This window comes from Heptranchias perlo, chromosome 4 (genome assembly GCF_035084215.1).
Source record: "Heptranchias perlo isolate sHepPer1 chromosome 4, sHepPer1.hap1, whole genome shotgun sequence".
In the NCBI taxonomy this organism is placed as follows: domain Eukaryota; kingdom Metazoa; phylum Chordata; class Chondrichthyes; order Hexanchiformes; family Hexanchidae; genus Heptranchias; species Heptranchias perlo.
Genome location: NC_090328.1, coordinates 111704827 through 111721006, shown reverse-complemented (window position 1 = coordinate 111721006; position 16180 = coordinate 111704827). Strand labels below are relative to the sequence as shown.

At 43.3% G+C, this 16180-nt stretch overlaps 1 protein-coding gene across 4 annotated transcripts in view; it reads right to left on the bottom strand.

Annotated features, from left to right (window-relative positions):
• Nucleotides 1–3099: 3099 nt before the first annotated feature.
• haus6 (HAUS augmin-like complex, subunit 6) overlaps nucleotides 3100–16180 on the bottom strand; it is a 114818-nt gene continuing 101737 nt past the window's right edge. For all 4 annotated transcript variants that reach the window (XM_067983456.1, XM_067983454.1, XM_067983453.1 and 1 more), the window contains one exon: nucleotides 3100–10119. In XM_067983456.1, coding sequence (XP_067839557.1) covers nucleotides 10019–10119 — 101 coding nt within the window. In that variant the 3' untranslated portion in view covers nucleotides 3100–10018. The remainder of the gene's footprint in view (nucleotides 10120–16180) is intronic.

Genomic DNA, 16180 nt, shown 5'->3' with positions numbered 1-16180 from the left:
GCTAAACAGACAGAAAACAGAGAATAGGAATAAACTGGTCTTTTTTGAAGGGCCAGATGGCCTACTCCTATTTCTTATGTTCTCTGTTCCCGACCTCCAAAAAGGTGCCACATAGATAAGGTACTGCATAGTTGACTCATGACTAAGGTCAGAGCATGTGGAGTCAGGGAACAAGTAGCAGAATGAATAGCAAACTGGCTACAAACCAGAGAGTAGGGATTAAAGGTATTTACTCAGACTGGCGGAAGGTGGGAAGTGGTGTTTTTTTTCCTCCAATTTGTTCATGGGAATGTGGGCGTCGCTGGCAAGGCCAGCATTTATTGCCCATCCCTAATTGCCCTAGAGAAGGTGGTGGTGAGCTGCCTTGTTGAACTGCTGCAGTCTGTCTGGTGAAGTTTCTCCCACAGTGCTGTTAGGTAGGGAGTTCCACAGGGATCGGTGCTGGGACCACTGTTGTTTACTATTTACATAAATGATTTAGACTCAGGAATCAGAAGTGCAATTTCAAAAACTGCAGATGGCACCAAATTGGGGATATAGTTAATATTGAGGACTGCGACAAAATACAGGAAGACACTAATAAACTTGCAGTATGTGCAAGTAAATGGCAAATTAATTTCAAAATAAATGTGAGGTGGTGCATTTTATAGAATCATAGAATGATACTGTACAGGAGTCCATTTGGCCCATCGTGCTTGTGCTGGCTCTTTGAAAGAGCTATCCAATTAGTCCCACTTCCCTGCTCTTTCCCCCATAGCCCTGCAATTTTCTCCCCTTCAAGTATTTATCAAATTCCCTTTTGAAAGGTGTTATTGAATCTGCTTCCATCATCCTTTCAGGCAGTGCACTCCAGATCATCATAACTCGCTGCATAAATTTTTTTCCCCTCATGTTCCCTCTGGTTACCAAGCCTTCTGCCGCTGGAAACAGTTTCTCCTTATTTACTCTATGAAAACCCATCATGATTTTGGACACCTCTATCAAATCTCCTCTTAACCTTCTCTGCTCTAAGGAGAACAACCCCAGGTTCTCTAGCCTCTCCATGTAACTGAAGGTTTTCATCCCTGGTACCAGTCTAGTAAATCTCTTCTGCACCCTCTCTAAGCCCTTGACATCCTTCCCAAAGTGTGGTGCCCAGAATTGGACACAATATGCCAACTGGGCCCTAACCTGTGTTTTATAAAGGTTTAGCATAACTTCCATGCTTTGTACTCTATGCCTTTATTTATAACCATGATGTGGAGATGTCGGTGATGGACTGGGGTGGACAAATGTAAGGAATCTTACAACACCAGGTTATAGTCCAACAAATTTATTTTAAAATCACAAGCTTTTGGAGATTATCCCCTTCGTCAGATGAATGAGTGAAAAGGTTCTCAAATCGCATATCTTATACGATGTTGGGACAGCATCACACCAATCAAAAGGTGTCGTTGTTATTCAAACAGGCCAGTCACGGAGAACAGCACGTCCCAGTACACTGGATATACATTGTGTCAATTACACAGACAGGCAGAAAGAAACCCAAAATGGCAGAGAGAGAGAAATATTAACAAACATAATTTTTTCCCCCTTTTTGCTGGTGGGGTTACGTGTAGCGTGACATGAACCCAAGATCCCGGTTGAGGCCGTCCTCATGGGTGCGGAACTTGGCTATCAACTTCTGCTAGACGATTTTGCGTTGTCATGTGTCTCGAAGGCCGCCTTGGAGAACGCTTACCCGAAGATCGGTGGCTGAATGTCCTTGACTGCTAAAGTGTCCCCCGACTGGGAGGGAACCCTCCTGTCTGGCGATTGTTGCGCGGTGTCCGTTCATCCGTTGTCGCAGTGTCTGCATGGTCTCGCCAATGTACCATGCTCCGGGGCATCCTTTCCTGCAACGTATGAGGTAGACAACGTTGGCCGAGTCACAGGAGTATGAACCATGTACCTGGTGGGCGGTGTCCTCTCGTGTGATGGTGGTATCCGTGTCGATGATCTGGCATGTCTTGCAGAGGTTGCCGTGGCAGGGTTGTGTGGTGTTGTGGACGCTGTTCTCCTGAAAACTGGGTAACTTGCTGCGAACGATGGTCTGTTTGAGTTTGGGTGGCTGTTTAAAGGCGAGTAGTGGAGGCGTGGGGATGGCCTTAGCGAGGTGTTCGTCGTCATCGATGACATGTTGAAGGCTGCGGAGAACATGGTGTAGTTTCTCCGCTCCAGGGAAGTACTGGACGACGAAGGGTACTCTGTTGGTTGCGTCCCGTGTTTGTCTTCCGAGGAGGTCTATGCGATTCTTCGCTGTGGCCCGTCGGAACGGTCGATCGACAAGTCGAGCGTCATATCCCGTTCTTACGAGGGTAAGCGTTCCGCACCCATGAGGACGGCCTCAACCGGGATCTTGGGTTCATGTCACGCTACACGTAACCCCACCAGCAAAAAGGGGAAAAAAATTATGTTTTTTAATATTCTCTCTCTCTGCCATTTTGGGTTTCTTTCTGCCTGTCTGTGTAATTGACACAATGTATATCCAGTGTACTGGGACGTGCTGTTCTCCGTGACTGGCCTGTTTGAATAACGACGACACCTTTTGATTGGTGTGATGCTGTCCCAGCCTAGTATAAGATATGCGATTTGAGAACCTTTTCACTCATTCATCTGACGAAGGGGATAATCTCCAAAAGCTTGTGATTTTAAAATAAATTTGTTGGACTATAACCTGGTGTTGTAAGATTCCTTACATTTATTTATAACGCCAAGGATCCCATCTGCCTTTTTAACAGCTTTCTCAACTTGTCCTGCCACCTTCAAAGACTTGTATACATATACTCCCAGGTCTATGTTCCTGCACTAGATGCAAGGAGGAGGTTTCCGATGGCTGGGGAGTCTAGAACCAGGGGTCACAGCCTTAGGCTACGGGGTTTGCGATTTAGAACCAAGATGATGTAGGGTGTTTTGGGGTTATTCTCACCCTATTGATCGGTGCAGATATCTGGTCCCCGGTCTAGCCAAGGAACACTGATACCTCATGGATTGGGGGTTCAGGAAAACGGGACTTATGCTAACGCACCCAGTGATGGATCACGTAGCCGAATAGCACAGAACACACAAACTCTGTTTGAATTGAATTGGAATGTTGGTTTTATTATACCGTCAACACGAAGAAAAGAACGATAAAAACGGTCCTACACAGTACATTGAGTTACACACACCCACTACAGTTCTTTATCCCGCTAAACTAGAAGGTTGGTGGGGACCCTGGAGACACCTATCTCTCTCACTCACACACACACACACGGCTGACCAGTTCTCTCACGTAGGGTTCGTTGGTTTCGCTGGAAGCTGCTCTCCTCCCTGGTGAGCTCGGGTGAGCCAGACTGCAAAAACAAGAGCGACAGAACAAGAGACAGCAAAAGCAAGACTGCAAATCAAGACGGAGAGGGGTTTCGAGCTTCCACTTATATACCCCTCTCTTACAACAGTCTTTGTCATTTAAATGAGGCACTTTAAGGACTTACAAAGTCCTTAAGAATCTTTGATGGGGTCTCATCATGTTGCAATTGCTTCTCTCGATGGGCCATTGTTCACTCTGATTTGTTGAGCACTTGCCACACAAGGCTTCCTTTACATCCCACATCCTAGGTGTCGATTGGTTTTGCATCAGAACTGAGGCATGGCCCCACCATGTCTGGAGCAGTTGCCTCTCTCAATGGCCTACTGACTCTCTGATCATTGACCACCTGCTATAGGTTTTGCATTAAAACAGACATGTCTGAAGCAGTAATTCTCCCACATTCCACTGTGTTGTTGTTGATTCGTCTGGTGACCTTTCACCTATCCTTCCATCTTAGGATTTTGGTCAATGGCCAAAGTTTTACATCCTCGGGGAAAAGGTGGAATTCCCAGAATTCTTACAATGAGGAGAAATTTCTTCAGTCAGAGGGTGGTGAACCTGTGGAATTCTCTACCACAGAAGGCAGTGGAGGCCAAGTCATTAGATGTGTATTCAAGGAGATAGATATATTTCTTAATGCTAAAGGGATCAAGGGATATGGGGAAAAAGCGGGAACAGGGTACTGAGTTAGACGATCAGCCATGATCATTTTGAACGGCGGAGCAGGCCCGAAGGGCCTACTCTTGCTCCTATTTTCTATGTTTCTATGCACACCCTTTAAAATTGTACCATTTCGTTTATATTGCCTCTCATTCTTCCTACCAAAATGAATTACTTCATAATTCTCCATTAGATTTCATCTGCCACGAGTCTGCCCATTTCACTAGTCTGTCTATGTCCTCCTGAAGTCTGTTACTATCCTCCACACTGTTTACTACATTTCCAAGTTTAGTGTCATCTGCAAACTTTGGAATTATACCCTGATGGGAGGAATAAGGGGGCCACATACACCTTGGAAAATAAGAGTCTAAATGGAGTAGAGGAGCAAAGGAATCTCAGGGTACACATTCACAAATCACTAAAAGTAGCGACAAAGTTAATAAGGCCATAAAAAAATACAAAAACGCTGGGATTCATTTCTTGGGGGATAGAATTGAAAAGCAGGGGACGTTATGTTAAACTTGTATAGAACTTTAGTTAGACTACACTGTGCACAGTTCTGGTCTCCATGTTACAAAAATAGAGGCATTGGAGAAGTTGCAAAAAAGATTTACAAGGATGATACTAGAACTGAGAGGTTATAACTATCAGGAAAGATTGAACAAGCTGGGGCTCTTTTCTCTAAAAGAGACAGCTGAAGGATGACCTAATAGAGGTCTTTAAAATTACAAAGGGGTTTGATAGGGTGGACGTAAAGACGACATTTCCACTTGTGGGGGGATTCCAGAACTAGAGGACAATAAGATATTCACTAATAAATCCAATAGGGAATTCAGGAGAAACTTCTTTACCCATACAGTGATTAGAATGTGGAACTTGCTTCCTCATGAAGTAGTTGAGATGAATAGCAAAGATGCATTTAAGGAGAAGCTAGATAAGTACATGAGGGAGAAAGGAATGCATTATGCAGATAGGGTTTGATGAAGAAGGATGGGTGGAGGCTTATGTGGAGCATAAAAACCAGAGAGATTAGTTGGGCCAAATGCCCTGTTTTTGTGCTGTAAATTCTATGTAAAAGAAAAATATCAGCACAAGGACTGTAGCGGTTCAAGAAACCAGCCCGCCATCACCTCAGGGCAACTAGGGATGAACAATCAGATGAGCCATGATCTTATCAAATGGCAGCAGGCTCGAGGGGCCAAATGGCTGACTCCTGGTGTTAATTCGTATGTTCGTAACAATAAATGTGGCTTTGCCACTCTCACTGACATCCTGAGAACAAATAAAGAGTGGCGTATGAAGCATTTATTTAACCAATGGAAGTAGGCTACTTAAAATTTGTATCATCATTGTTGTGCAGTTGTACTTTACGTAAGCTTTAATTATTTGGAAGTATATAGCAAACAAAAAAATGGTAGGTCAGAAAGAGTTTAAATTAAAATTGCAATTCCAAAAAACATGCAAATGTGGCAGGTTCCCTGAAATATTTTAGTTAAACCAGTTGGGATGGCAATCCCTAGCTTTCATGATCATTTTATTTCCTGGTACCAAATCACAAAGAACCAGATTTATTGAATCCAATGCCAGAACTTTTGAACTCACAACCTGAGTTGCTAGTCCAATACTATAACCACTTCACTGCCTTATCCTAAAACTATGTGAGAGTACCACTTCTATTAAGGACATACACTGTGCTACCCAATTATTTTCTCCTCATATTGGTTCATGGTGAGTTAGAGATCATTGTCCAAAGCATTTTGCCTAGTTCACAAAAGGGGTATCTAGGAAAGGCAATAGGATTTTCCTTGAAGAATTTCAAAAGTTACTTACAGACCAGGACCATTCGGCTCATATTAGTTCATTCATCCTGAAGCACCCTAAAGTTCCCCTATTACAGAATCTACCAGGTTTGTCCGTGCCCTGGAGAAGGAGCATGTGGTGTTTGCTGGTAAGCTTGAGGCCTTCCGCGACTGGTGGGCACCGTAGGACTGGAGCGTATAGTCGATTATTATTTAATTTGGTACGATTTGGGTGTTTATTGTTGGTGCCCCTCTAAAAAAGGGTGCACTTTTGTTAGTTTATTTGGGTTGATGACACCGAGGCAATCCTGTGTCTCCTTACTGGCTCACCAAAAGTTACTTTTCCTAGGTCAAACCTGTGTCCTCTTCCCACAATTCAATTTAAAATATTTCTTTTTCACACCATTTACTATCTTATATAACTTTATAAGATCACCTCAAAAATATCTTTTCCACATTGAAAAGCCAAAGTCTCTCGTCTTATAGCTCAAGCTGCTGACACAAGTGCTACAATTTTAACTCGGGGCAAGAATCAGAAGGGAGGGGGTGGGCAAGAGAAGCGAGCAGCATGCCCCCTTGACATCTGCTAATGTACAGCCTCAGTACCATCCTAACTCTTGTCCCTTTCCCTTAGGTCCTCATCAGTCCTGTACCCTTCAGAAGATACCTCGGAGGCAGATAATCCTCCTGAGGATGAATTGTCACATGCTCCATCCCTCCCAGCACAAGCACAGACATTGGCACTCTGAGTTTGACAGTGAGGGAGAATAGTCTGCACGTGGTGAAACACCCAGCGTGAGTGAGCAGCAGCAGGTACTGGTGGCAGGGAAAGGTTCTCCCTTGCTCTGCTGAGGACAGAGATGAGGGCTTCAGGCCAAGCCATGAAAAGAAAATTGTTTGCCTCACAAGCATGTATAGCAGATGTCAGAAGGCCTTCCAAGGAATTTCAGCACTATAGAAAGAATGGAAGAGTCTGCTTCCAGCCTGTGCGGTGTCATCTCGCACAGCAACACTACTCTGCAGTCTGCCTTGCCTTTGAGTGTGTGGCCACCTCTAGGATCACTGCAGCTGGGCCTTCACAACAGGAGCCAATGTCACCAGCCTTTGCAGCTTTTGTGGAAGCTCATACAACTGCATACAGGCTCTAGGCTCCACCTTTGAGAGATAATGTCGACCTTGGATAGATGTAAAAAGGAAGAGAACAACAAAAGTAAACATTGGTCCCTTAGAGGCTGAGACAGGAAAAATATCAGATGCGTTAAACAAGTATTTTGTATGTCTTCACAGTAGAAGACACAAAAAACATACCAGACATAGTGGGGGACTTAAAGTAATTAATATCAGTAGAGAAAAAGTACTAGAGAAACTAATGGGACTAAAAGCTGACAAATCCCCTGGACCCGATGGCCTACAGGCAAGGGTTCTAAAAGAGGTGGCTGCAGAGATAGTGGTTGCATTGGTTATGATCTTCCAAAATTCCCTAGATTAGAGAACTGTCACAGCAGATTGGAAGGTAGCAAATGTGACCCTGCTATTCAAGAAGAGGGAGAGAGAAAACAGGGAACTACAAGCAAGTTAGCCTGCCATCAGTCGTCGGGAAAATGCTGGAATCCATTATTAAGGAAGTGGTAACAGGGCACTTGGAACATCATAAAATGATTAGGCAGAGTCAACATGGTTTTATGAAAGGGAAATAGTGTTTGACAAATCTATTATGAGGCTGTAACTGGAAGGATAGATAAAGGGGACCCAGTGGACATTGTATATTTGTAATGAGGTCTTAAGCCAAATGGTCCTGGCGGAACCCAAACTGAGCATCGGTGAGCAGGTCCTACTTTTTGTGGACAGGACATACTTGGGCAATTTTCCACAGTCAGGTAAATGCCATTGTCGGCTCGAGACCTCATTACAGCCTTGGTCCAAACATGGACAAAAGAGCTGAATTCCAGATGTGAGGTGAGAGTGACTGCCCTTGAAATCAAGGCAGCATTTGACCGAGTGTGGCATCAAGGAGCCCTAGTAAAATTGAAGTCAATGGGAATCAGGGGGAAAACTCTCCAGTGGCTGGAGTCATACCTAGCACAAAGGAAGATGGTAGTGGATGTAAGGCCAATCATCTCAGCCCCAAGGCATTGCTGCAAGAGATCCTCAGAGCAGTGTCCTAGGCCCAACCATCTTCAGCTGCTTCATCAATGACCTTCCCTCCATCATAAGGTCAGAAATGGGGATGTTCACTAATGATTGCATAGTGTTCAGTTCCATTCGCAACCCCTCAAATAATGAAGCAGTCCGAGCCCGCATGCAGCAAGACCTGGACAACATCCAGGCTTGGGCTGGTAAGTGGCAAGTAACATTTGCGCCAGATAAGTGCCAGCAAATGACCACCTCCCTATGACATTCAACAGCATTACCATTGCCGAATCCCCCCCCCCATCAACATGCTGGGGGTCACTAGACCAGCCACAAATACTGAGGCTACAAGAGCAGGTCAGAGGCTGGGTATTCTGCAGCAAGTGACTCACCTCCTGACTCCCCAAAGCCTTTCCACCATCTACAAGGCACAAGTCAGGAGTGTGATGGAATACTGTCCACTTGCCTGGATGAGTGCAGCTCCAACAACACAAGAAGCTCAACACCATCCAGGACAAAGCAGCCCGCTTGATTGGCACCCCATCCACCACCCTAAACTCACTCCCTTCACCACCGGCACACCACGGCTGCAGTGTACACCTTCTACAGGATGCACTGCAGCAACTTACCAAGGCTTCTTCGACAGCACCTCCCAAACCCACGACCTCTACCACCTTGAACGACAATGGCAGCAGACACACGGGAACACCTCCACGTGCACGTTCCCCTCCAAGTCACATACCATCCCGACTTGGAAATATATCGCCGTTCCTTCATCGTCGCTGGATCAAAATCCTGGAACTCTCTACCTAACCTTCACCACATGGACTGCAGCGGCTCACCACCACCTTCTCAAGGGCACTTAGGGATGGGCAATAAATGCTGGCCTTGCCAGCAAAGCCGACATCCCATGGACAAATAAAAAAGTAGAGAAAAGCTCTCCATCCCTAATTCAGCATTCCCAAGACTCTAGACCCAAGTAGTACGCTGTATACAGTCGCAATTTCATTCCAGTCTCTCAACTTTTCAATCATTCAACTTCAGCTAAGTGGCAATGCACAGTTTACCTTACCTGTCGTCTTAAACATCAGAGAGAAACCATCAGTGGTAGATGATCCAACAATTAATTTATGCATACACAAGAAACTTACTTCTACTTTATTATAAACTACAAATGCTAAATTTACTAATTGCAAGTACAAACAATTTGTAGTACAAAATATAGAACAAAGAATAAAGGAAGGGACCAAGAAAGTGAAAAATGGATTGGAGGATGTCAAACAGATGATATTTTGCATTTGAGAGAGAGAATCCAGGAGGTGAAGGATTGCAGCTCCAGGGACACAACATTTCCAACTTCCAATGTCAGTGTCCAGCATGCCCAGGGCAGGTACAAATGGGTCACAGCCAGAACAAAGTTCTCTGGATTCTGCTCAAATAATGTGCCTCAACTCAAAACTACTTCACATCCTAAACGCACGTGACATTTCAAAGACTGCTATTTAATATTAAAATTATGGACCATTTTGTTGTAGACATGTATTTCATTGAAATTGGATGGTTGGAGACCACAAGATTTAATTTGGGACCCTCACATCCCATTATCCTGGATTAATTAGAATTCATGTTGCAGAGATATTGTGTTACCCACTGTTCAAGATTGAAGTGCACAGCTACTAAAAAAAATTGCAAGTTGGTGACAGTTTTGTATAAATATGTACAAAGTACAAATTAAGTGCATTAAAAACATGCTTTTAAATTCTGAATTTTGTTTTCACAAGGCAAGCAACATCTTCTGCTGGTCAGCAGAATCATTTTCCATTTCAGGTACCCAGCCATCAAATACCTCAAGGTCAGGCAAGATATATAGAGAGTAAAATTACCTCAACTCCACATCAAGACCATCCAAATTGGCCCATCCCTGTTAAAAACTGTGTTGAGACCGCTCAAACTTATTTCCCATAGGGTCCCAAAGACCAGTATACTTTCATCCTCTCTGTCTGGGCTAGATTTGATCCCAGGTCTCAGATGTTCAACCCATTGCAACTCTCAGTCCCGGTTAAAAGTTTATTAACTGTTCCACTCCATTATCCAGGAAAGTGCCTTGAAAAACAGAGGAATTTTCGCAAATAGTAGCACATGCCCTTTGTGGTTCCTCATCTGAAAATTAGAAAAAGAAAGAATTAAAACCAGTACTTAGAAACAAAAGTTGTTTACCAGCAAGCATCATTTAAAGGCAATATCACCTTAAGCAGTGAAGCTAAAAACACTGAAGTGCATAGTGCTTACAGATTGGTTACTGGACCAATTTGAAGTAAATGAATAGAGGATTGCACAAACAGTATTATGGCTTAAGTGCTTTTTTCTACATCAACACACTAGACAAGCTTGATAACATCACAGTAATGCATACGCTAGTTTGTATCTTTGTATCATAAATGGTTCACCTATGGAGCATTTGCAGCACAAAGTCTAAATTTCCTAGTGGATCTTGCCTCGACAGAGCAATTCTGAAGAGATGCACTCCACTACTCAATGTGATAACCTCGGAAGTAATGGATTTTCCAGAGGAAACAACATAGGTGGCTATCCTATTTATATAGGAGGCTAATGCCTTGCTGAGGTAAATTGCATGTTTCAGTCTCAGTGTGCATCAGTCTCGTCCACAAACACAAAAAAATGCATTTAAGGCAATATACTTCATGTATTTCATTTCTGTGCAACTCCGAATTTGTCATTTCATGTTCCTTCCAATTCTAGCCATCACCAATGACAGTCTTGGAACACTACATAACTAACGTTATTTGGCTCAAAATGCTCTCTTCAGGTAACCTAAGGTTTGGGAAGACAAAAATCTAGAAGTGTATTGTGTTCTTCAGTTAAAGTGGACATAGTACACAAATTTCATATGTCCACTGTCAAACTTTACAAAACCATAACCAAAGTACATGGCTAAAGATAGTTCAGTTGAATAAACAAAAGTCTCAGACCTGGAACCAAAGTTGCAGGCAAACAGAATTTACAGAAACAGGCAAGCATTATTTATATAGCCCTTTCAACACAAAAAATGTCCCAAGGTGCTACACTTAAAAGGATTTGTACCATAGTAGGGGTAGGGAGATTACCAAAGCAGCTTTTGAAAGTGGAGAGAGATGGGGCAAAATGGAATGGTTGGAGAAGAAAACGCCAGAGTGTGTGGAGGCAAGATGGCCGAAGGCTCAGCCAACAATGGTGCAGCAGGAAGAAAACCAGGCAGTCAGAAGAATGGAGTGCGCAACAGGAATCTGTAGGATGGCCAATGACCAGATGGTAGGATGGTCAATGCTGTGGAGGGTTTTGTAATATTATGATTTCAAAATCAATGCATTGGAAGCCAATGGAAGTCAATAATAGGGTTGATCAATGAGCAGAAAATGTGGGTAGCAGGTTTCTGGATAGGTTGCAATGTATACATGATAGAGCTCAGAAGGCTGGCCAAGAGAATGCTGGAAAGGTCAAATCTGGAAGTGGCAAAGGCAGAGAAGAGCTTCAACAGCAAAGGGGTTAAAATATGGACAGATATTCAAGTAGACTGTCTTGACGATGTACTGGATGCTGGTTTGAAGTTAAAGATCTAGGTCAAGGTCAAACAGGACACAGGATGTGCATCAACAGCTTCAGCCTTAGTGAGGAGCAGGAGATGGGATGGGGATAGGGTGCAATGTTTCCGACAGAGTCCAACAGACTGCCTTTGGTTTAATCGATGTTGAGCTGCAACAAAGTTCTGGCTTGATTTTGACTTATAACAGTATAACAGCAGTGCAGTGGAATAAAGGATGGCGATGGAGGTAAACTTGAGCATCAGTACACATATGGAACCTATGATGTAGCTGAATATCAGCATATAGACAAGAAATAAGTGAAGGCTAAGGAAACAGGAGAGTAGGCATAAATGGGTCATTTTCAGGCTGGCAAGATGTAACAAGTGGAGTGCCACAGGGATCTGTGCTTGCGTCTCAACTATTTACAATCTATAATCAATGACTTGGATGAAGGGACAATGTATGGTTGCTAAATTTGCTGATGACAAAAAGGAAGGCAGGAAAGTAAGCTGTGAAGAGGACATAAGGAGTCTGCAAAAGGGATATAGATAGGTTAAGTGAGTGGGCAAAAATTTGGCAGATGGAGTATAATGTGGGAAGACGTGAACTTGTCCACTTTGGCAGGAGGAATAGAAAAGCAGTATATTATTTAAATGGAGAGAGATTGCAGAACTCTGAGGTACAGAGGGATCTGGGTGTCCTAGTACATGAATCACAAAAAGTTAGTATGCAGGTACAGCAAGTGATTAGGAAGGCAAATGGAATGTTGTCATTTATTGCAAGGGGAATGGAATATAAAAGTAGAGATCTTTTGCTACAGTTGTACAGGGTATTGGTGAGACCACATCTAGAATACTGCGTGCAGTTTTGGTTTCCTTATTTAAGGGAGGACATAATTGCTTTGGAGGCGGTTCAGAAAAGGTTCACTCGACTGATTCCTGGGATGAGGGGGTTATCTGATGAGGAAAGGTTGGACAAGTTGGGCCTGTATACACTGGAATTTAGAAGAATGAGAGGTGATCTTATTGAAACATAAGATCCTGAGGGGACTTGAAGGGGTAGATGCTGAGAGGATGTTTCCCCTTGTGGGAGAGACTAGAAATAGGGGCCAGTTTAAAAATAAGGGGTCTCCCATTTAAGATGGAGATGAGGAGAATTTTTTTCTCGGAGGGTCACGAGTCTGTGGAACTCCCTTCCCCAGAGAGTGGTGGAGGCAGGGTCACTGAATATTTTTTAAGGCTGAGTTAGATAGATTCCTGATTAACAAGGGAGTCAAAGATTATAGTAGGTAGACGGGAAAGTAGGGTTGAGGTCAAGGTCACAATCAGATCAGCCATGATCTTATCAAATGGCAGAGCAGGGTTGAGGGGCCGATTGGACTACTCCTGCTCTTAATTCGTATGTTCGTATGGTGGAATGTTGGGGCAAAATGGCAGAAGAAGCCACTGCAGGAATATTCTATGTTGAATTAGATCCAGGTGAAGGTGGTTGACTATAATAAAGGAAGCATCAAATAGGAGAGATAATGCATTGCAGGTGAGCAGATACCAAACGGAAGGGATTCCAAGAGCAAATGATGGGAAAAGTACATGTGGATTTGAATGGCAAACTATGTGTTTCAGAACCAGAGAGGGGATGGGGAGATTGAAGATAGAACAGACAGGTTTGAAGTTTTTGTTTAAAAAAGTGGGGTACTGGAACAGCAATTTTGATAGACGAGTGGAAGATGCCTAGGTTTAGGCAGATCGAAGCCATGGGCCCACCCATGTCAGACCTGAACCTGGGATGGGAGAAGAAGTGGGCAGTGAAAATTTATTATTTTTTTTCAATTTGTTCATGGGATGTGGGCGTCGCTGGCAAGACCAGCATTTATTGGCCATCCCTAAATTGTGGCAAGTGAATTGGGGGACAGAGAGGTTCATGCTGTGGGAAGTTAAGTGGGAGACAAGAGATGGAAAAGGGGATACAGATGCAACTGGGACCGAGGAGCAGCTCAAGTCTGGAATGGCAACCAATACCTGCACTAAAATAGTAACCTTTATTTACATGAGAAAATTTTGGGTACAATTACACAGCTGGCAGAAGTTATTCAGATGGGAATCTGAGAAAGGTGGCTGACAAACATATTTTGTAGTTTAAAGAGGCAGTACAAGCCTTACAAGGACATTTAGATTCGTGATTTGTAGCACAAAGGTATAAAAAGGTGACAAGTTGCAATGAGAATTTAGATTTGACCCGGGAAGTTGGAACTCAAGAGCTGTATCCTCGACAGACCTCGTTTCCGCGAATCAGGTTCACTTGATTTGCAAGTACTTCACTTTATTTGGAGTAGGATTAAACTTTGAATAAGCAAAACTTTGTTTTTGAGCGCAGTCTTGCCTTCATTGAATGAACTCACCTAAAGCTAGATAGCTAGCTTGCACCTACCTGGTGACTGCAGTCTTTGATGGTTGTAATAATGGTCAGGAGGTAAGAGCAATTCCCATGACCCAAGTACACAGACATGCATACAAAGCCTTAAATTAAACTGAAAATAACATTTGATTGAAGATCCTGGCCAGTCGTACCCAAAGGGTAGTACTGACGTTTCACCTGGAGATGCAACCTGGGAGATTTCTCATTTTGTGACTTGAAGGCCAACAGCAGAAAGCTTCTTTCAGATCCATTGTTGCTAATGAGTCTCAGAAATACCACCTGTATACCTCATCCTTAGTGATTTCAATCTCCATCTCAACTCACCTTGTCCTCTGATTTCACTGCCCTCTTGTTCTCCCTTCACCTCTCCCTGCATATAAACTATCCTACTGATATTCAACCTTTGTCATCTTGCGTGGCCTCTACTCCCAATCACAGGTGGCCATCTCCAATCACTTCCATCTTGACCATGATACGTACCCCTTGATCCCATTCCCACTAAACTGTTGACCACCAAATGTCCCTTCCCAACCATATTGCCAGCCGATATGGTTATTGGTTCCCTTTCCTCAGTTACTGTCCTTCTCACTTTCAAAATCACCGCCAACAAGCCCCTCAAAAAAAACCACCCTTGACCTATCTTTCCTTGCAAATCCTGAAATGTATACAAGAGAACTTTCTTGATCAGTGTGTTTCCAGCCCAAAGAAGAAACAAGCAGTGCTTGATCTAGTTTTGGGGAATGAAGTGGGGCATGTTTCAGTGGGGGAGCATTTGGGGAAGTGATCATATCATTAGATTTAGAATTGTTATGGAGAAGGAGAAGGAAAAAAAATCAAGCATAAAAATACAAAACTGGTGGAGGACTAATTTCAGAGTTAAAAAGGGATCTTGCCCTAGTGGATTGGAATCAAAAATTGGTAGGAAGAACAGTAATTGAACAATGGGAGGCCTTCAAGGAAGAGTTGGTTCAGGTACAGAGTAGATACATTCCCACAAGGGGGAAAAGGAAGGACATCCAAAGCTAGAACTCCCTAGATGACTAAAGATAGACATTAAAATGAAACAGAAAAAGGCTCATGACAAATGTAAGGTTCATAATACAGTAGAGAACCAAGCTAAACGCAAAGTACAAAGGAGATCTAAAAAAGGGAATAAGAGGGGCAAAGAGAGTGTATGAAAATAGATTAGCAGCTAACATGAAAAGGGAAGCCAAAAGTCTCTTATAAACAAACATATAAATAGTAAAAAGGTAGTCAAAAGGAAGGGTAGGGCTGATTAAGGACAAAAAAGGAGATCATCTTGTGGATGCAGAGGGTACGGCTGAGGTACTAAATGAATACTTTGTATCAGTCTTCACTAGAGAAGAGGATTCTGCCAATGTAGCAGTAAAAGAGGAGATAGTAATATTGGATAGGATAAAAATAGATAAAGATGAGGTACTTAAAAAGTTGGCAGTACTCCAGATGGGATGCATCCTAGGATACTAAGGGAAGTAAAGGTAGAAATTGCATAGGCTCTGGCCACAATCTTCCAATCCTCCTTAGATATGGGGGTGGTGCCAGAGGACTGGAAGATTGCAAATGTTACATCCCAGTTCAAAAAAGGAGGGATAAACCCAGCAATTGCAGGCCAGTCAGCCTAACGTCAGTGATGGGGAAACTTAGACAATAATAGTGGACAAAATTAATTAGCACTTGGAAAAGTAGAATCGTAGAAAGGTTACAGCACAGAAGGCAGCCATTCGGCCCATTGAGTCCAACCTGCTCTATGCAAAGGCAATCCAGTTAGTCCCCTTCCCCCACCCTATCCCCGTAGCCCTGCAAATTTTTCAAGTACTCATCTCCAGTTCCCTTTTGAAGGCCATGATTGAATCTGCCTCCACCACCCACTAAGGCAGTGCATTCCAGATCCTAACCACTCGATGTGTAAAAAAAGTTTCTCATGTCACCTTTGGTTCTTTTGCCAATCACCTTAACTCTGTCCTCTGTTCCTTGACTCTTCCACCAATGGGAACAGTTTCTCTCATGATTTTGAATACCTCTACCAAATCTCCTCGCAACCTGCTCTGTTCCAAGGAGAACAACCCCAGCTTCTCCAATCTATCCATCAAACTAAAGTCCCTCACAGAATCATAGAAAGGTTACAGCACAGAAGGAGGCCATCATCCCTGGAATCATTCTAATAAATCTCTTCTGCATTCTCTCTAAGGCCTTCACATCTTTCC